Below are 20,478 nucleotides of genomic sequence, written 5' to 3'. Positions count from 1 at the left end.
TTTCCATAATACTTTGCGTTCCCTGCCAAAATGGACGCCTGCCGACTGCTCTGATTCCCAAAAAAGGGTACTACAGAATTGGTGTGTGTGTGTGTATATTGATCGGGGAAATTCAATCACTGAGTCTCAACGTTGGTCTCCAGGCGCCGTTATTCGTCTCGGAAGAACACCCTGAATACAAGAAACCAGGTGCGACGATAAAGTCATGCGAATGGATTGAGCCCCACTCTATTCCTTTTACATATTGATTGAGAAGCTAGTATGTGCAGACTTTGGCTGTCCCAGTAAGGGTTTCAACTATTGGATTCCAATACAGGCAACGATCTGTTGACATTTTTCTTTGCATACGTCCATTTCATCAGTGTTGCGACATTGTTGGGGATAGTGAATCTGTCGGTGGATGTATTTGTTCCTGCCTGACAGACAGTGGGCGGAGGGCGATGTTATCTCAGGACACGATGGAGATGATGATTTGTGGAAAGCTATATGGGACCGTCACGGCTCGGCTGCTGTATAATACATCACACAGTGTGCATGACACCACCATCTAACTCCCCGAGCTAGGGTGTGGAGATACCACGGCAGACATTTATGTCACACTCTGGTCTGCTTCACCTGCTGCTTCCCCTGCTGCCTAATCCAGACGCGCTACAATTCAGGGCGACGTAGCCCTGCTGCCCTACTAAAGCCCCACCCCAAAGCCCCCGGCGTTGGGGGGGCAACTAGGCCCCTCATGGGGATTTCTATGTCTGTACTCTGGGTTCGGTCAGGCGGATCACTGACACTTTTTTTGCCAAGAGAAGGTGAGGATGTTACCGCATTGCAAAGGAAACCCTTTATTTTCCTAAACGCAAGATTTTCTGGCCCCCCTTGGCTGCCGCATTCACGGACAGGCATGCGCCACGGAATGGTTAAGCCCCCACCCCCTTACACCCCCAGCAGCCCATGCTTTCTGCAGTCATGGCGACTCCCGGCATCCCATCATAGCTAAATATAGCTCATGCAGGTACGGCAGGAGAGGGGAGCAGGCTCAGTGGAGAGGGCTGGGCCTCACGCTCTCCGCCATGTGCCTGTGTCTGCGCTGCACTCTCTCCTCCTTTTGTCTGGTCCAACAGTGCTAGCAGAGCTGTGGGCTACATCATTACAATATCAACCATATGGAGATGGGGGACCAGACGTTATCTCAGTCTCCTCACAAACGGAATGATGCCCCTTTCCTGGTGTTTTAAAGGGCTGTTGCATTAAAGTCATCATATCCATATCACAAAAGGTCCTTTATCCAATCTTCAATAAAGGTACTGTAAGGTTTTTTTCACACAGTCAAGGACTTACGTGGTCCTGAATACTGAAGGTTGACTCTAATACTGTTCCTGAATATGGAGGAAACACGGTACATGATTGGGAGGACGTGAGGGATTCATACATAGACACTTTGCTTGGTCTCCAGGCTCTTCTGTGATCCAATCGCTGTGTTCAATGAGGAATATAATGTAGTTGCACACTAGCCGTTACTGTACAATACCAACACAATACATGATGCTACATTAATCTAGTGTAGCGTCATGTTGGTATTTTACGCTGCGCCATTGCTGCTGTCCAATGAGATTTCCAGATCCAGCAGAGAACTGCTGCTTGCAGTTGAAACCAGCTTTTCATGTCTACTTCACTTCCCTGTGTAGTACAACAGCTCCCCCTATAGGCCAGCTGTGGGAGGTGCATGCTGTGGCGTCCAGACCTTTGACAACGTAGAAAAGGTCCTGCTTGTGGAGGCTAACTCCAACGGGGATGCCTGCATGGATTTGACTTGGGCAGGTGTTGTATAATTGGGAGTGTTAGTATCTTTGCTTCTGCTAGCCTGGCCTATTTACTGTGCATGACAGGGGACCAATCAGCATCCTGTGAGTAACCATGTAATAAACCTGATGATTCATCCAATCAGTATTTTTCTGAAAGTGCCTGCCTTTTCCCAATAGTTTCCGAGGGTGACTTCAAAGATCTTTCTGTGTAACAAACCATCTAGCGCAGTCTCTATCTCAGCTATTGGTGTATTTTTATATAAATACATTTTTTTATTTAAAAAAAATACAGATATTCATCAAACCGCTTTAGAATACACAGACACAAGGAAATGTTTGAGTTATATTTGATTATGTTTCTCATTGGGATTCCAGATGTTATGTGGATCAATGTTTACAGATAGATAATACTGCTGAATGGTTTATAATGATGGTGAGAAAGTGTGCATGTGTTTGTACCACGCACTACTATTTTAACAATTACGTTTCAGGGTTAAGAGCACACATGGAGTCCCATAAGACTAAAGTGTCAAGCTGAGGTCAGAATGACACATACCGGTAGTCTTCATTATGTCCTAGCTTATGTCCTTGCTCCAATCAACTGTCTATTCATCTAAAACATTAGCATTTAGTCATCTAGCAGACACAGTGGGGACAGTCAATACATACAATCGAAGTCAGGGCAACTACAATCATGCGAGTGCAGAGGAATGCGAAACAGTTATGCATTGCAACAACGTAAAATACAGGCAAATGTTCCAAATTAAACATAATGGAAGCACACAGCTGAGGAGATGTTGGAAGAGACTGTGTGTAGATTAGTAACTCGATCCACCAAGAGTTGCCAAACATGACGTAGAGGTATGTTTCATGTGCAGCATGCTCAAGGCCACATTAAACCATTGTCAGTAATTGCAGTTTACCTTCCAATCTTATATTCTTTAGTTACATCTTTTTTTAGAAATATGAAATAGGCTTGAATTGTGAAAACCATAATGACATTGACAGACCGTTACTTGACCTTGTTCACCAAGGGTAAGCAAGTGGGACACAAATGGCTGTCTGCGAAAAACGAACTCCTCCTTGAATGTGCACTGCTGCCAGTTGACCAGGAGGGGGCGCCGCAGACCTGTGTTTAGGAGCCAGCGAGTTCTGCAGCTCCTTTGTGTGGTTGAAGGGCTGTGCCTTCTGCAGTGTTTTTGCTGTCGTACTCTTCGCATTGTCCTAATGCCCTTAGTGCAGAACTCAAGGTTTTAAAACACACAAATAAATACTGTTAATAGTAGAAAATATGTGTGTGTGTACATCACATTAATGCATGTGTGACTAGTAAGGACGGAATATAATTTTGCCATAATGGGATATAATATAACTATCTCGGACAGAGCTGCATTCATGCCCTACGCCGTTATAATATAATTGAATCTACAGATTAAACCTTAACAAGGCATCAACAGAGGCCATCGATATTCAGTCTTTCCACCATTTTCACCAATGCAGACTGAATGACTCACATGATCGACGACTGTCTGTGGCTCAGGTGCACCATGTGTCACACGGGCCGTGTCACCGCTTCCATCTGCTGCCCACCGGAACATAAAATGGCTGGAAAAGTGTGTGTGTGTGTGTGTGTGTGTGTGTGTGTGTGTGTGTGTGTGTGTGTGTGTGTGTGTGTGTGTGTGTGTGTGTGTGTGTGTGTGTGTGTGTGTGTGTGTGTGTGTGTGTGTTGGGGGAGGGGTGTGATTTGACCTTATAACATGACTTAGTTGTGGAACTTGTTATTGCTTTATGCAGCAAGATCAAAATAGACTGCAGGTCCATGCACACCACTTTCTGCCAGTCATTACGCCTTCCCTTGATTTACATCTCGGCCTGTGTGTGTGTCAATGGGACCTGCTGCGGGATTGCAAGGCAATTCTCGAGGAGTGATATTGGCAGGCTAGCCTGTTGCTAGCGGTCAAATGGGTGGTGTTAACATCCAGGAGCCAATAGGGATACCTCTTCGAGCCCTGATGGTCCCACCCACGCCTCGTCTGGGTCAGTCATTGGCAGAGCAGAGGGAGGGAAGCAGGGCGCTGAGTGGACCGTATCGTCCTGCCAGCCCCTGCGCGTGCCGTCCACAGACCCTGGAGTAAAGTGGAAGATGGGTGATCAATACGCTGGTAATCAATACGCTGTGAGAGCAAAAGGAATTACGGGAAGCGCATTTACGCAGATAGTCAGTCCCCAGATACGATGTGGAGTGTATCTGGATATGATATCTGTGATGATGAGGTTGTTGGCTGCAGGTTTGACTGGAGGGAGAGGTTACTTTCTGCCATTTTCTCTGGATGATGTGTGGAGGCCGGTGGTTATAATGGGATCCAACTGTTCCCTTGTTAGCCTTCAGAAATCAATACTAATTGATTCTATTATTTTTACAATGACATTGCCGCGTTTTCCTTGCACGATTGTTACATTGAACTGATTTAGGTTAGAATAATTGTCTGTTGCTCTTTGTAAAAGGTAAAGACTCGAGGTCTGAAATAAATAAAAGATTTAACAGCCACGTCTGTATTGTATATTTTGCTCTATTGGGACTAAACTATTGAGAGGCAAATGAACCGTATGGGCCTCTACACGGATGAATGAATATGGAAAACGACGCATTAGCAATGAAGGGTGTTCAATGTATTCGTGTGACAGAGAAACCCAGTAACCCCCAAATTTAGACTACAGAACCTGATCTGATCATTCTGAGCGTTGGCTGAGCTCCTACTGTCATTTCCAGTGGCTCGTGCCTTAAGGAAACCCAATGGGTGGTGGCTAAGACGGCTTCTGTCGCCATGGGCAGTGGAAGCAACAGCAGCGGGTGGCCATTTTGCTAATGCCAAACTTAATTTCAGGAATGAGCGGTCAGCCTCCTCTCCCTCTCCGCTCCTTCCTCTATGTTTCTCTCTCTCTCCTCCTCTCCCTCTCCGCTCCTTCCTCTATGTTTCTCTCTCTCCTCCTCTCTCTCTCCGCTCCTTCCTCTATGTTTCTCTCTCTCTCTCCTCCTCTCCCTCTCCGCTCCTTCCTCTGTTTCTCTCTCTCTCTCCTCCTCTCCCTCTCCGCTCCTTCCTCTATGTTTCTCTCTCTCTCTCCTCCTCTCCCTCTCCGCTCCTTCCTCTATGTTTCTCTCTCTCTCTCCTCCTCTCCCTCTCCATAACTTTCCCTCGGACCGCGTGACGGCTCATGCCTGCAGTCTCCTCCTGGGTAGCCTGCCTGGCTGCCTGCAACGCCCCTCTCCCTCCATCCCATGGCTCCCTCCCCCTCTCTCCCTCCCCCAGCCGACCCCCTCCTCCCCTTTCCATTCTTATACTAGCCCCACCCCATACCTCCGTCATCCAATAAGACGCAGTCATGGTTGGCTGAACTGACGCGCCTTGCCTACCAAGTGCAAACTGCAGTCTCACTCTCCTGCTGCGCCTGCTACCCTTCTACCTCTCTCTACCCCCCTCTCTCTCTTTCCCTCGCTCTCCCTACATCCCGCCTCTTGTCTAAATCCACATTCCCCCATCTCTCCTCTCATTCACTATTTACCTCTCTCTGCCGTGCGTTCTTCCTCCTCTCTCTCTCTCTCTCTCTCTCCCACTCTCTCTCTATCTCTATCTCTCTATCTCTATCGCTGCACCAGTCGACTGCTGTAGCTTCACTCTACAGCTGTCAGGAGGTGCAGCAAGTCGTCCTCTCCCTCTCTCACTCCCTCTCTATCTATCTCTCTCTCCCTCTCTCTCTCTCTCCACACTCCCTCTGCGTGTCTCTCTCTCCCTCTTGCTGTCCCTCCCCTCCCCGTTCTGGTGGAGATCTTCAAAGCCTCCCAGCACACGCGTAGCTCAGCACTACACACCGCTCTCCTGCGTGGGAAAACATGTCTGCCATTCTGGATCTGGACCAGATCGCCTGCTCCGGGAACGGGGCGGTGAGTGTGCACCGCCGGCATATCTCACACACACACACACACACACACACACACACACACACACACACACACACACACACACACACACACACACACACACACACACACACACACACACACACACACACACACACACACACACACACCTATACATATGCATAAACACACTTGGTGGTCGGGGAGCTGCAGGGAGGAGGGTGGTCTGCTGATGCTGCTACCCAGAGTAACGCTGCCTGAAGCTGGGTATAGGTGTGACCAACACCACCACCACCGTGCATTAAGTCCTGATTCTGCTGTAAAGCATTGTTGTCAAGTGTATAGTTAAGGATTCCTCTCTCTGGGCGTCATCTGCTTGTGTTGGCATGAGTATTACCACAATGTAGTGTGTGCAATTGTGTGTTGGTGCCTGGACTGCAGCACATGTAAACATGTTACTGCAGCGTCGCATGTTGACCGAGCCGAAGGGGGTGGGGAGGGGGTGGGGGGGGGGGGGTGCGTGATGTGTATACGTGCGCGTCTGCCAGAGCCGAGTCACTTAGGTCGGCCATGCCTTGTTCTCTTTACACCTGCAAGTGTGTTGGGGTTGGAGAGGGGGGGGGGGGGGGGGGGAAGGTCGTGGGCAGCATGGCTGGTGTTATACCTCTATGTCTGTGATTTTGTGTTTTGTATGTGTGTGTGTGTGTGTGTGTGTGTTTGTGCGATGCGTGGGCGGTGCGCGTTGTATGCCGCAATGGCAACGTTGACCGTTGTTTCTATATTTTTAATGAATGTCTTAATGGCCGCGTCCCAGACTTGTGGATCCCGAGGGAGGGGAGGGACTAACACACTCACACACGGACACGCGTCTTCACGTGCACACAGTGCAATAACACAGCTGCAGCAGCAGAGCAGGTCGTGTGGTCGAGACCTTGGTTTGTTTTCCTGAACACTTCAATGATGGTACATGTGTAGGCGGGGGGGGAAGTACAAGAGAGCAGTGTGACATGCATGTATGTGTGTCCCACTGCACATGTGTGATAAGATTGTACCCATGGCAGACGCACGTGCGTGTGTGTGTTGGTGTATGAGGATGTGTATGTGAGTGTTACTGGAGATGTCCACACCATGACGGTTGAATGACAAGAGAATAAGAAGAGGGCACCCATTTTATTTCTGTATATTTCTTTACCCTTCTCCATCACTTCCCCACCCCCGTAGAAGAACATTCCTGCCAGCCTCTCCCTGATATGAACCGCGGCAGCTTTTGCTTTAGCACACATACCCTCCCCCCTTCTTCCACCTGCTCCGGCTTTGATTCCGTCGCTCTGTATAAGGCTGGCTGCTTTACGACCCCCCCCCCCCCCCCCAAAACACCACAGCACCACCTACTCCTTCACTCCTTCACTCCTCCTCTGCCCTAGCCCCAGGAAAATAAGACCCCTCCCTTCCAACCTTCTTCTCTACCTTTCACATTTCTCCGAACTACAACTCCCAGGATGCTCAAGTGCTCGCAAGTGCTGTGCTGCTGAGGCAGGAACGGTGGGAGAGGCAGCCATTGCTGCACTTTGCTTATTCTGCCTGGGGACCGACAAAACCCCACCGTGTGTGTGTGTGTGTGTGTGTGTGTGTGTGTGTGTGTGTGTGTGTGTGTGTGTGTGTGTGTGTGTGTGTGTGTGTGTGTGTGTGTGTGTGTGTGTGTGTGTGTGTGTGTGTGTGTGTGTGTGTGTGTGAGAGAGATGAGAAGCAGACCTTGGATCAATACATGATCTGCATGTAGCTGTATACAGGGACACCTTCCTGCCCTGCTCAGTCTCCTCCACCATACTACACAGGCATGGACCTCATGCCCGTGCCTTGCCATCTTTTGTCAGTAAAATATTCCCTCTCTGCACCTCCCTCCTCTTCCAAACTCTTTCCTAACCCCTGCTCCTCGCCCCAATATATTGCATCTTTATTCGTACCTCTTTTGATATTGATATCACTACCACTGTAATATCCTGAAAAACGACCTCCCAGTGTCTCCACGTGCCTGAGCCTGTGCACGTGGATATCGTTTTTTCAGGATATGTCAGTGGTGGTTATGTGTGTATCTGCCTGTTCTTAATGTTATTTTATCGAACGTAGCACGTTCTCCTTCTGCCCTTGGCACTGTCATACACCCGAATACCAGGAGTCAGGGTTTAAATGAAGAGAGTGATGGAGTTTTCTCTCTTTTTTGCAATAACCGGAGGGTCACTCTGCCCTGTAGGCTGGTAGGATGACTCAGGTCACGGTCTGAACCAGGCAGTCCTCTCCATCCTCATCTCCATCCCAGGGAGAGGTGACCGTATGCAGCATGACAGGCTGCAGTTGGGCTGTAGCGCTGTGGGTCTGTGTGATCAAGTGCTTACTTATTTCCGTGTTCTGCAAGACTGCTGTAGTTTTTCGTTATGTTTTTTTCCTGCGATGCAGCACATGCCACCTCTCATTCAGTCGCTGCCAGACACAGGGTAATTTTCCACTCTCTATCTCACGCTCTCTCTGACTGTGTCCTCTCACGCACACACACAGCAGTCTTCCTCTCTCACACACAAACACTCGCACACATACACACACGGCAAGAGAGCTGCAGCCTTGTCCTTGAGGATTAACCTTCAGCACCTCTAGAGGGATTGTGACACATATCCGTCAAACTGGTTTTTAAACGGCCTGTTTAGGGGGCTGCAAATGGCGGCGGGCAACATTTACGGCGTTGCTCTCGGTCTGTCTCTCTGTCTCTCTCTCGCTCTGTCTCCCTCTCACTCTTTCTCTATTGCTCGCTCGTGCGTGCATGTGTCTCTTCCTCCCCCTGCCCTGTCCTGCTGGATTATTGATGGCCCGGGGCCCTTGAGATCAGCCGAGCCTCGTCCCTGTCCCGGGCCACGCCCGCTCTCCTTCTTGTACCAACAACAAGCTCACGTTTATCTCCAACACGCTGACATAAAGTGACCATGAGTGCGATGCATACATGCACGCATGCATACATTGTGTACATACGTGACTCTTATGCGTTAAACACGTAAACTTGCATTGAGGGCTATGTGGTGACGACTTGGCTGTGTGTGTGTGTGTGTGTGTGTGTGTGTGTGTGTGTGTGTGTGTGTGTGTGTGTGTGTGTGTGTGTGTGTGTGTGTGTGTGTGTGTGTGTGTGTGTGTGTGTGTGTGTGTGTGTGTGTGTGTGTGTGTGTGTGTGTGTGTGTGTGCCAGCCTCTTGTTCTGGAATGGTGCAGAAGTCACCCGAGTCTACGAGTGAGGGAGAAAAAAACGTCAGAGGAGAAGCACTTCGTCATTTCCTGTCGTTTGCTTGCGTCATTTCCTGCAGCCCACACACCCTATGTCTTTACCGTGCCGTAAATCGGCCACGATGACCTCTAACAACCAATCTTCTCCAGGCAGCGTATATAATCAGGCAAAGAGATATGATGGTCTCTATTTCAGGCGTTTAGTATGTCGGGCCTGGAGACACGTCGCCTTGGGGACGGAAGGGAGCGAGGGGCAGTCACACAGGGCTCTGTCGGACTCCTATGAATGTTAATGCGGCCCCTCCCGCCGCCCAGAGGAGGAGAGGGGATGACTCTGGCATTTTTCTGCAGCATGAGAGGGAGGGAGGGAGAGAGAGACATAGAGTGAGACAGAGACTGGTAGGGAGTGAGACATAGAGACAGGTAGAGAAAGAGACATGGAGAGAGAGGGAGACATAGAAATAGAGAGAGGCAGAGGGAACGATGGAGGGACAGAAAGAGGGTTGAAGAGGTAGAGAAATCAAGAGGGAGACAGAGGTAGAGACAGACGGAGAGGGAGAGAGCATTAGAGGGACACGGAGAGAGAGAGACTTGGAAAGGGAGAGAGAACTACAGAGCAACATAGAGTAGTGGAGGGAGCGAGACAATGAGTTCCAGGACCGGGGGTCATAAGGGACACCTCGTCTAGCTATTCAAGGTGTTGAATCCACAAGGGAGGAGGCCAGAGTCCATCTAAAGGACGAGGAGGAGCGGTCCATTACAGTCCCAGTTCCTAGATGCCAGCGTCCAACACCACGCCCTCTGTGGTGTCGTTAGACATGTGATGGGTGTTCATCGCAACTTAATGAAATTTCATGTTGTTAATTTGGAGCATTTTTTAGAAGCCACTGCACAAGTTATCCCTGTCCCGGTGTAAAGCTGGAAAAGAGGGTGGGAATGGAGGGGGGAGAGTGGTTCACTTACCTACAAGGTCGTTTCGTTTGGCTTGAGTCTAATTCAGCCTATGTGTGTCAGCGAGTTACTACTGTTTCTCGCACTCCATCAGCCCTGACCTGGTCTCTTTCTCTCTCTCTCTCTCTGTGTGTGTGTCTCTCTCTCTCTCTCTCTCTCTCTCTCTGTCTCTGTCTCTGTCTCTGTCTCTGTCTCTGTCTCTGTCTCTCTCTCTCTGTCTCTCTCTCTCTCTCTGTGTGTCTCTCTCTCTCTCTCTCTCTGTGTCTCTCTCTCTCTCTCTCTCTCTCTGTGTCTCTCTCTCTCTCTGCAGGAGCATGACATCGAGACTCCGCATGGCGTCCTCCATGTGACTATGAGGGGAGTGCCCAAGGGCAACCGGCCAGTCATCCTCACCTACCACGACATCGGTCTCAACCGTGAGTCAGCGAGCGCCGCGCGTGCTCACACACTAATGCATTCGCTCATGCTCACGAGTCTAGAGCAATGAACCCAAATCTGCCTGAGCCGATTTTTCAGGGAGGAAATAAAAAAATGACGCAGCCTTGAGTCAGCATACGGGCTGACCCGGATGCTTTCATTGGCTCAGGGCCATCTGCAACAACTGCTCGTAGGCTGCAATTGGCTGCTAGCCGTGGTGATACCGCCCACCTACAAAATGGTATCACTGACAGTCAAGTTTATTTGTATTCTGCTTTCAGTGCTATTCAGTCACCATTCAAGTTATTTCGGATACATTTTTAAACAAGGCAATTTGCAAATAAATTGTGTGAATATGTTTGTGTGTGTGTGTATATATATATATATATTATTATTTTTTATTTTATTCATGTCATTCATGAGCAGGTAGGATTCAGCCGTAAAGTTGGACTGCCGACGTTTGGGTTCGAGCCAGTTTCTTACGTCTCAACCCCCTAACCACTAGACCATCCTGCCCTCATACCACTGTTGTGTCCGCCTCCCCAGACAAGTCCTGCTTCAACACCCTGTTCAACTATGAGGACATGCAGGAGATCACGCAGCACTTCGCCGTGGTCCACGTGGACGCCCCTGGCCAGCAGGAGGCTGCCCCCCCATTCCCCACCGGGTGAGACCCTCTCTCTCTCTCTCTCTTTCTCCTTCTCTCTCCCACTGTCTTTTATATATTTATATATAAAGGTGAGAACTGGGTGGGCGCAAGAAATGGAGTGGGTTTGGTAACATTATGATTAGATAACATTTACTTTATCTTCCAAAAATGCACATGTTTTGTGTTGTCAACATGTCATTTTAATAAATCAAATGGACAATAGACACACTATTTACAACCAAACCTTATTAAAACGGAATACTGTATTTCATGCTGTGAGTGAGTTGCAGCAAGCCTGGACTTCCCCTGATAGTTTCCTTGTGTGTCTTTTTGTCCAGCTACCAGTACCCAACCATGGAGCAACTGGCCGAGATGTTACCCTCCGTTATGACTCAGCTAAAGTAAGCCCCCACCCCCCATTCTTTCCACACGCACGCACACGCACACACGCGCACTGATCATGTTGTTACGTTATTTCACTGAAACCCATGTTCACATGCTGTCTCCCCCCCGCAGGGTCAACAGCGTGATCGGCATTGGTGTGGGAGCGGGGGCTTACATCCTCTCTCGCTTCGCTGTAAGTCCACGTCCATAACCCCACAAACCCCCCGCTGGCCCCCATACACCCCCTCCACCAGCCCTACCCGCGAGGGAGGTCTTTTGTGTTTTGTCCCTAAACCTCCTGGCTAACCCCCATCATGTGGACATCAAGCGGAAAGCTGGCTTAGTTGGCCAGAAGTTAGTCACCCCCCATACTGGGACTTGAGCGTGAAGCGCAAACATGGAGCTGTGCATTCCTGCTAGTGCAATTTAAAAACCAAAACCATGCATGTCAAAGAAAGAGACAAACCTGCAATGCTCACAATGTGGTGTACGAGGAAACATCTGTGTACAGTTAACAACCTTTGGTTGGATGTTAACCCACCGGGGGTTCCAAAGACAGTATAATCCCTATAATACCAATATTAACCATGATCAATATTTAGCATTCATAAAGAAAAGCCACATCCATTCTTGGGTAGCTCACTGTATTTTGTCGAGATACAACGTGTCTACAGTTGTGGACTAGTAGAGAAGTAGAGTGGTCCGATGGAGCCCCTCTCTTTCTGGCCCGGTCATAATCCACCACGGGTCAGGCCGCTCATTTGTCTAATCGTTATCGCAAGCCGTCCCACCCACGCACCACTGGTACCGAACACAGCTGTGTGCCCTGCCCCCACCAGCGTCCCTTCAAACGATGAATCACCTCGGTGGTTCTCTCCTCGCTCCTTTCTTCTCTCTGCTCTCCTCTGCACTCAGCGAGGCGGCGGGGCTAAAATAAGCGTGAAGCGTGTTTCTGGCAGCATCAGGGGGCAGGACAGGAGAGGACAGAGGGAGAGAGTCCACTGAAACATTAATGATGGAGGGAGAAGGGAGGGCTTGGGAAGCCGGGTGAAACAAGAAGCTTTTGGGCAAGGATGGCTTGGGAGAACAGTGGATGTTGACCTTAATTGGAAGGAGGACAGTCTGGTTCTGTTGCAAACAACAATAAAGTGTTTTTGTCTCAGATACGGAGGCTGAGAGACGGGTCCAAGATTTCCCTTAGAGCGCCTTCTTTCCTGAGGCAATTTCAAAAACAAAACGGGACTCAAAAAGCCATTAAATGTATTCCCCTGGCGCATTTGAAATAAATACATGTCAGGTGTTGATGCTTAAAAAGATTGACAACGTTTAGGTCGAAACCAAAAACGGAAATTATGAAAAGTTTGAATGTTTCCGTTCTAGATTAGGCTTTAGAGAAACCGTTTTATGTTGCATCTATTGTGAACCAACCCTTCCTCCCCCCCTCCCCCCTAGCTGAATAACCCCACCCTGGTGGAGGGCCTGGTGCTGATCAACGTGGACCCCTGCGCTGAGGGCTGGATCGACTGGGCTGCCTCCAAGGTCTGGCTCCTTATCCCTGTTTGTAGTGCACCTGAGCCCCCGTAGAGTAGAGAGTGTAAAGTACATCTTTGATACTCTATACTCTACTGGGGCTCATGTTGTACTTAGTACAACATGAGCCCCCGTAAGTAGAGAGTGTAAAGTACATCCTTTATACTCTATACTCTACTGGGGCTCATGTTGTACTTAGTACAAAATGAGCCCCAGTACAGTGTAGAGTACAACATGAGCCCCAGTACAGTATAGAGTACAACATGAGCCCCAGTAGAGTACAACATAAGCCCCAGTACAGTGTAGAGTACAACATGAGCCCCAGTACAGTATAGAGTACAACATGAGCCCCAGTAGAGTACAACATGAGCCCCAGTACAGTATAGAGTACAACATGAGCCCCAGTACAGTATAGAGTACAACATGAGCCCCAGTAGAGTACAACATGAGCCCCAGTAGAGTATAGAGTACAACATGAGCCCCAGTACAGTATAGAGTACAACATGAGCCCAAGTACACACTGTGTTGTGTAAGAAGATCTCTCACTGGGGCATTTCATAGACTTGAGGCCATGGCACTGGTTTGACTTGGTCGATGGGCTTTTTGTATCTCTGTCTCTGTCTCTGTCTCTGTCTCTAATTCTGTGTATATCTTGCATGCAGCTGACTGGGTGGACCAGCAACCTGGTGGACATTGTCATGGCCCACCACTTTAGCGCCGTAAGTACACTACAGTATATACCGCCTCTCCTCACTTTAATCGTCATTTAAAGATTTGCATTCATTAACCTTTACAAGCTCTGTAATGAAGTTGCATACATATTTGGATAAAATGTATATTTATGGAAAATAGATATGACCTTATCCTTGCACACTTGGTATATTTGCATAAAAGTTTAACGTGCAGTCGCATACAAAAGTAAATTGCGAGATTAGGCTGTTGATAATATAAGCAACATAGCATGCTTCCCTCTGGATAGAACATATGAAGTTGTAGGACATTCAAGCTATATATATATATAAAGCGACTTTAAGCCAAGTTCCAAAGTATGTAATTGTTTCAGCAATAACCTTAAATGTTTTTATGAAGCAGTAAAATGCCTTACCTTCATACTAGACTTTTTTTGAGGCAACAAAATCCATGATCCCATTTCTGTTCAGTATGTCTCTGGACTGCTCTACTCAACAATAGATTTCCCCTCCCCTCCTTCTGTAGAGTGTGAATAGCTCTAACTGGGTTGTATCTGTGTGTTTCCCAGGATGAGTTGACGGACAACCTGGAGCTCATTCAGACCTACCGCCTCCACATCGCCCAGGACATCAACCAGGACAACCTGGCCCTCTTCTGCGGTTCCTACCAATAGTACGACCAAAGTCTAGCCCATTGGGTCTCTTTCCTCTGGATCTCTGCATCCCTGCACTCCCTGCCTCTGTGTGTAGCTCACACGAGTCAGTGCTTTGAACTGGTAGTGGATGAGGTTTCAGCACCCTGTTCTCCTTTCTCCTCCAGCCGCCTGGATTTAGATGTCGAGAGGCCACTGGTGGGACAGACCGCTGAAACCATCAATACCCTCACGTGAGTTTTCTGAGCACTTGACCTAGCAAAGTCTGGCACGATTTTCCGTTGACGTGTGCATTTAAAGCGGGAACCCTTCTTCACTATTGTGCTACGGCCTTGTCTTGCTGCTGCAGGTGCCCCTCTCTGCTGGTGGTCGGTGACACATCACCTGCCGTGGATGCTGTGGTGAGTCCTCTGCCATTATCCCAGTGGCCTGCTGGGAGTGTTGGTTAGAGAGCTGGGGGGGGGGGATATAATCGATTGGTGGGACTGGGTGTGGGCGTGACATGTGTGGAAGAGCAGCATGTGCATTGAATATTGATTCAAGACCTTCTCTCCCGCTCTTTCTGTCAAACCGTCCTTTGATGTGGGTTTTTGAGTTCATTTGTTCTCATACATTCTCATCTGAACTCGTTTCAGGTGGAGTGCAACTCCAGGTTAGATCCAGCCAAGACCACGCTGTTCAAGGTGAAGATGTTTGTGCTGTCGCTATTCGTGTGTTTGATTTTTGGCCATGTCTTTACCATGCTTATTACTAACAACATGCATATGTTCCCCTTTCTCCTCAGATGGCTGATTGTGGTGGCTTGCCCCAGGTTGTCCAGGTGGGTTGGTTTTTGTTAGCTTATGGTAGAACCTATCTTTTTGAGGTGTACCTTCACTTTACCTTGATCGAAGTGTTGATGTGAAATCCTGTATGTTTTTTCACAGCCTGGAAAACTTGCTGAGGCCTTCAAGTACTTTGTTCAGGGAATGGGCTACAGTAAGTCGCTTGTTGTTTTCTTTTTACAACAGAATCAACAATGTTTTTTGTTTTGCTTGTTTGTCATAACGGAAAGAAACCTGTCCGCCCTAAAGCTACCAAATAATGTTTACTTGGTTAGAAGGGGCTTGCAGTGACGTCTTTGTGGTGCAGGTACGTCGCGTCCTCCAATACATTTCCTGTGGACGTGAGTGCAATGACAACGGCATTGCTTAGGCTAGGGCGACTTGTTGTTGTCGTGGTTTACCCATAAGCCCCCTCACCATTGATGGCCTGTGGAGTCTGGACCCTAGCCAACAGCAGCACTTGAAAGGACCCTTGTTGTTGTCACCCTAGTCACCGAGCGCAAGGTCTTCCGTCGGCCGTGCGGTTGCTAACAGCATTTCCTCCTCTGTGCAGACTTTCACCCCACGGCCCCGCAGTAGGTGAGGTGTAGGGGCATTGCGCTCGTCTCGATAGAATACACGATGTGCTGAACAGCAATCCACTTCCTGTTCTAGGAAGTGGACTGCGTGGGAGTTAAATTGAAAATAAATAAAAAAGGAGGGAACCTTTCCTTTTTTTATTTTTTTTATTTTATTTGGGCTTGTTTTGGACTTGTGTGCTGTGCTTTCCTGTCGACCGCTGTTTGATGATGCCCTTTGTTTGAGAGACTCTGAACGCATACCAATACAGGCCTCTGAAAAACAAAAGCCACACAAAACAGTCAGTCTCTGACACTGTTCGAAGCAGTGGACCAGAGCTGACGTACTTGTGGCTTGGTGGGCTCATAGACGTATGTTTTGCTTTCTTCTGGCCGCACAGAAGAGTGTCTCTCGTTTTTCTTTTTCTTAAGTGATTGCAAATGTTATATTTTCTCTCTCCAACACTCTCCAATGTCTCCCTCCATCCGATGCTAGCTTCCCTGAGCTGCTAAAGGCCAAACAGGACCCCCCCTAGACCATCCAGCCTCGTTGAGGAAATGTCACTGCAGGATTAGGGAAAGATTAAAAGGTTCCTTTCATGCAAAGAATGTGTTGGAAAAAAATGAATCTTAACACCTCAGCGTGGGTCCGAAAGCTGCTTTTGCCTCATTAACACCTTGCCAGGCGTAAAACACAAAGATCGAGATGGAGCCACATGCGGCGTCTGATCTACAAAAGATGATGATAAGGCAGGGGAAGCATTACCTAAATGTTGTCGCAAACAATCTGAGGTTTTTAAGTGGCTTTTTGTTTTGCTTGACTTTTAGATACCGGTAGATAGTTTCTCGGTTTAGTTTTAAATTGGTATTGTTCAACTTGAGTTTAGCACATCTTAAATGGCAAGTGCTTTGATGTAGTTGTAAATGGGTATTGTTTTGCTTAAGATTTTAATGGCTAGCGTTCTGCTCTGGTTTGAGTGGCCATTGTTCTTTCATTTTAAATGGCTAGCGTCTGTTTTACCAAAATATTTAAATATTAAGTGGCTAGAGTTTTGATTTCAACAGATCTCAGATGCTTCCTCAGTTCAATATTTCTGCTGATGTGGCAGATGTTTTTGATCAGGTTAAATCAGCCATCTTATAGAAAGCTTTGGGCTGAAGCAGACACACAGCAGTGTGTGTGTGTGTGTGTGTGTGTCTGTGTGTCTGCTTCTACACACCTGTCCTCGGGTAGAAGGGGGCGGGAGGGGGAGAAACCATCTCAACTCTTTCTTCTTCTCTCCCTGTGTCTTTTCCTTCTGTAATCTCTGGCTTACAGTTCCCTACGTTCTTCTCAGTCACCTGAGCAACGAATCAGGTACCAGGTTCTCAGGCTAGACCACCACACTAGCTCATCCCCTCTCTTCAAGCCCTCTCACCCACTTGGCCTGCCATCCTACAGACGATGAATATGTCGGTGTATGCACACTGCAGATCCACCGGGCACAGCCGCGTTCCCATTGGCTGTTGAAAGTGAAAGTGGTGGTCTGCGTAAAAAAATAAAAGAGGGCGTGGCTGTTGCATACGTTGACACATACATTCATCCCGCTGTAGGAGTTCTTCCGCTCCGTTTGATTTCCCCTCCCGATAGCATGGAAGTCCTGCTTCAGTTGCATGAGGTGCCAGTGTTGCTACCCGCCCGTCGAGTTGGACTGCTGATGCTGTTGTCATGATGCCGCCATTTCGGATTCAGTCTCGTCATTTGTTTTTTTGCACCCGTGCAACAGTTCACTTTGTTTTGTTTTGTTTGTAGTACATGCCCTAGAATAGTGTGCATGGGGGAATACTGGTAATGTGTTTTTATTTCTAGATGCATTTCTTTATTTAGTGTGTGCTACTTCTTATCATGACAAGAGGCATCACATCCTTCTGCCCCCGACGCGGGAATTAGTCGCTGTGCTATCACCAAATTACTAATGTCTCTTTTATTTGTGTGTGTGTGTGTGTGTGTGTGTCCGTCCCCCTCTGTGCCCCGCCCTCCTCAGTGTCGTCTGTAGGGATGACCCGCCTGGCGCGCTCCCGCACCACCTCCTCCTCCAGCATCGCCTCCATGGAAAGCAGCCGCAGCCGCAACAACCTCAACAGCCTCCTGGAGGGCAGCGCCACCGGCATGCTGGACACCCAGGCCGGCCCGCAGACCATGGAGGTCTCCTGCTAAACACCCCCCCCCCCCCCCCCCGCCCCCACCGACCCTCCGAGCCCCTCCACCCCCCCCAACCTTTCACCCCCCCCACTCTCTTAGTCGGTACTCCTCCTTCTCCTCCTCCACCCTCACTTCTCCCTCAGGATAACTGCAATGTGGGTCCTGTCTCTCTCTCTCTCTCTCTCTCTCTCTCTCTCTCTCTCTCTCTCTCTCTCTGTCTCTCTGTCTCTCTGTCTCTCTCTCTCTCTGTCTCTCTCTCTGTCTCTCTCTCTGTCTCTCTCTCTGTCTCTCTCTCTGTCTCCCTACTCCCTCCTCTCTCCCTCTCTCATCTTAATGTCTCTTTCTCTCCCTCTCCTTAGCTACTCCCGAGCAGGGGGTACCTGTAATGAATTGTGTGCTTAGTTAAGAGGATTAATAAAGTTAAATATATTAACAGAAGCATTTTATGAAGAAAACAAACATTCTAAAACGAATATACCATCATCGTCACATTCCGTGAGAAGAGAAGGAGAGAGAAAAAAAACACTATATTAGCAATGTATTGTACATTTAAATAATCCAGTAGAATAATCAGCTCACCACTTTTTCTTTCCCTCTGACTCTATTTGCATGTACTGTGCAGACGTCAATTCCCTGTAACCTCTTTTTTTGTTACCTTGAAGTTTCATGTTTAAAGACTTTCAAGTCAAGTCCTAATGTTTGCATTGTTTTTTTCTGAAAAATGTGTCTTTGATTTCCGAGGTATTTTGTTCACACCGGGCCACAGCTGTCCTTTACAATGCACTATAACCTGTACAACCAGACGTCAGTGTGCCGTGGCTGAGATGTCATTCACTGTACAGAAGAACACCGTTCAGGCTTTTAATTATCTGTGTCTGAGGCAATTCGTGGTAAGGCTAACGGTATTAATTCTTTGTAATGTCAATATGACACTTACAATACGCTCAACATACAAAAATTAAAAAAGCTATACGTGAATGAATCATGGGCCGGTATAGATTCGACACGCGTTCATTTTATACTTTTTTTTCACTCTTTCCTGTTATGCACTAATAATTGTTGTTCAGTTAAACTAGACCTGTACCATCCAACTGGTCACACCTTTGATTAAAACCACCATATAAGTGGGTTCTGATGTGGAAAATGACATAAGTATATAAGAAGTATATAAACATACAAGATACACGTTCAGTCCATCACTGTGGAGCCCAGTGCTTCTTAATGTCTGCTGATTCTCAACTCATTTATACTACTACTAAATAAAGCTGCAAGATGACTTAAACGGCGTTCTATTCTGTGTTTCTGCCCTCTGACCCAACAATGTGGTTGGAAATGTTTCAGTTAATGAGGACACAAAATAAATGATAACAGGGTGGAAACTGGCTCACTAGTCAAGCACATCCTTGCATGCAGTCTACAACAGTCTACAGTGGAAAATGTGGTCAGCCACTTTCCAACCGCATTTGTACGTTGCCTTTACCTTCAATCAAACTACAAGCTTTGTTTCAACATCCGTTTCTATTTTTAGAACAACTTTGAGGTATGTTAAGTATCGGTCAGCTATATTTTGCCCAAACAGTAACCTAACGTTAAACTCATCATTCTTCTTTCCATTCGAGAGGTTTCTTCTAGTAAGACTTACACGTTTGCAGCAGAGATATTCGTAGTATCTGCCAATGCTTGTCCTTCTGATTGGTTAGTATCGTTATAGTTCTGTTTCACGTCCAATGATTAATTCACTTGAACGCCTCATCTTATGGAATTTGGAGGCATCTGACTTCACTACACTTTGGTTCTTATGAATCATATAGGTGCTCCAAACAATGAGCTATAAAAAGATAACTGAACAATTTTGTAGTAATTGATTCTTGATTGTTTCTTCCCTCATTTTGAACCTTGCTTTGGAAGAAAGCCACAATACTAAATCAAAATCTTGACTGTTTTTGATTAAAGTACCACAGTTGATTAAATAGGCATGTTGAAGTAATCAAAGTATGTACTGGATTAAAATATATTTCCTATTTTGTCTATTTTCATCACAATGGAATCTAGATTTCCCGCTCAGCAACAGCCACCAGCAAAGTTCTGGTAACGATGTTATCAGGGTTCTGCTCCTATTGCGGCCTAGAGCTCCTCTGCTGAGCCTTTTAACTAGGGCACAATTGGCCTGAGTACTAAGAATAAAAGTCATAGCAGCATACTGCGTACATAAAGAGGATAGATCCTGTATTACTTCAAAACTGCAATCGTCAATTCAATCTATTTAATTTCTTTGAATATTGGTGTATTCATAGGCAGCAACCTTTTCTCTCCGGGAAGCGTGCAGCACAAATTATGACCCTGACACCACAAGTATGATTGCTCAGATTATCAAGGTCATACGTCACCGTGAGTGAGTTGAATTACTGATTATAACCCTCAGTGTAGTAAGTGCTTATGGAGAGGTTTACTCAGTGGGGCCACAGTAACATAAATTACAGTGAATGGTAGATTAAATCAAGGATGACTAAACCTTGCTGATTCACATGTTCTATATGGACTGCTATTAAATCCGAACAGCGATTTTATCAAACCATGGAACATTCACCTCCTCACCTTCTGAGATGTAAGCACATTCTAAAGTTCAGAGCCGTTAAGATAAGAAAAAAGGAACAAATTAAAAACAAT

The 20,478-nt window shown here is 47.4% G+C and overlaps 1 protein-coding gene across 4 annotated transcripts in view; it reads left to right on the top strand.

The window, feature by feature from the left end:
* The window catches only part of ndrg3a (ndrg family member 3a), a 36,767-nt gene extending 16,323 nt beyond the window's left edge, over positions 1-20,444 (top strand). For 2 of the 4 annotated variants that reach the window (XM_056605332.1, XM_056605331.1), the window contains exons 4-17: positions 10,237-10,342; positions 10,890-11,010; positions 11,331-11,393; positions 11,509-11,569; positions 12,829-12,915; positions 13,569-13,625; positions 14,165-14,268; positions 14,416-14,481; positions 14,598-14,649; positions 14,884-14,931; positions 15,033-15,068; positions 15,175-15,226; positions 16,948-16,986; positions 17,654-20,444. In XM_056605332.1, the coding sequence (XP_056461307.1) occupies positions 10,237-10,342; positions 10,890-11,010; positions 11,331-11,393; positions 11,509-11,569; positions 12,829-12,915; positions 13,569-13,625; positions 14,165-14,268; positions 14,416-14,481; positions 14,598-14,649; positions 14,884-14,931; positions 15,033-15,068; positions 15,175-15,226; positions 16,948-16,986; positions 17,654-17,826 (1,065 nt within the window). In that variant the 3' untranslated portion in view covers positions 17,827-20,444. Of the gene's footprint in view, positions 1-5,542; positions 5,737-10,236; positions 10,343-10,889; positions 11,011-11,330; positions 11,394-11,508; positions 11,570-12,828; positions 12,916-13,568; positions 13,626-14,164; positions 14,269-14,415; positions 14,482-14,597; positions 14,650-14,883; positions 14,932-15,032; positions 15,069-15,174; positions 15,227-16,947; positions 16,987-17,653 lie in introns of those variants that run through there. The other 2 variants (XM_056605334.1, XM_056605333.1) reach the window with 2 other exon arrangements.
* The last annotated feature ends 34 nt before the right edge of the window (positions 20,445-20,478 follow it).

This window comes from Gadus chalcogrammus, chromosome 13 (genome assembly GCF_026213295.1).
Source record: "Gadus chalcogrammus isolate NIFS_2021 chromosome 13, NIFS_Gcha_1.0, whole genome shotgun sequence".
Lineage (NCBI taxonomy): Eukaryota > Metazoa > Chordata > Actinopteri > Gadiformes > Gadidae > Gadus > Gadus chalcogrammus.
The sequence above is the reverse complement of the archived record's forward strand: the minus strand, read 5'-3'. Positions and strand labels throughout refer to the sequence as shown.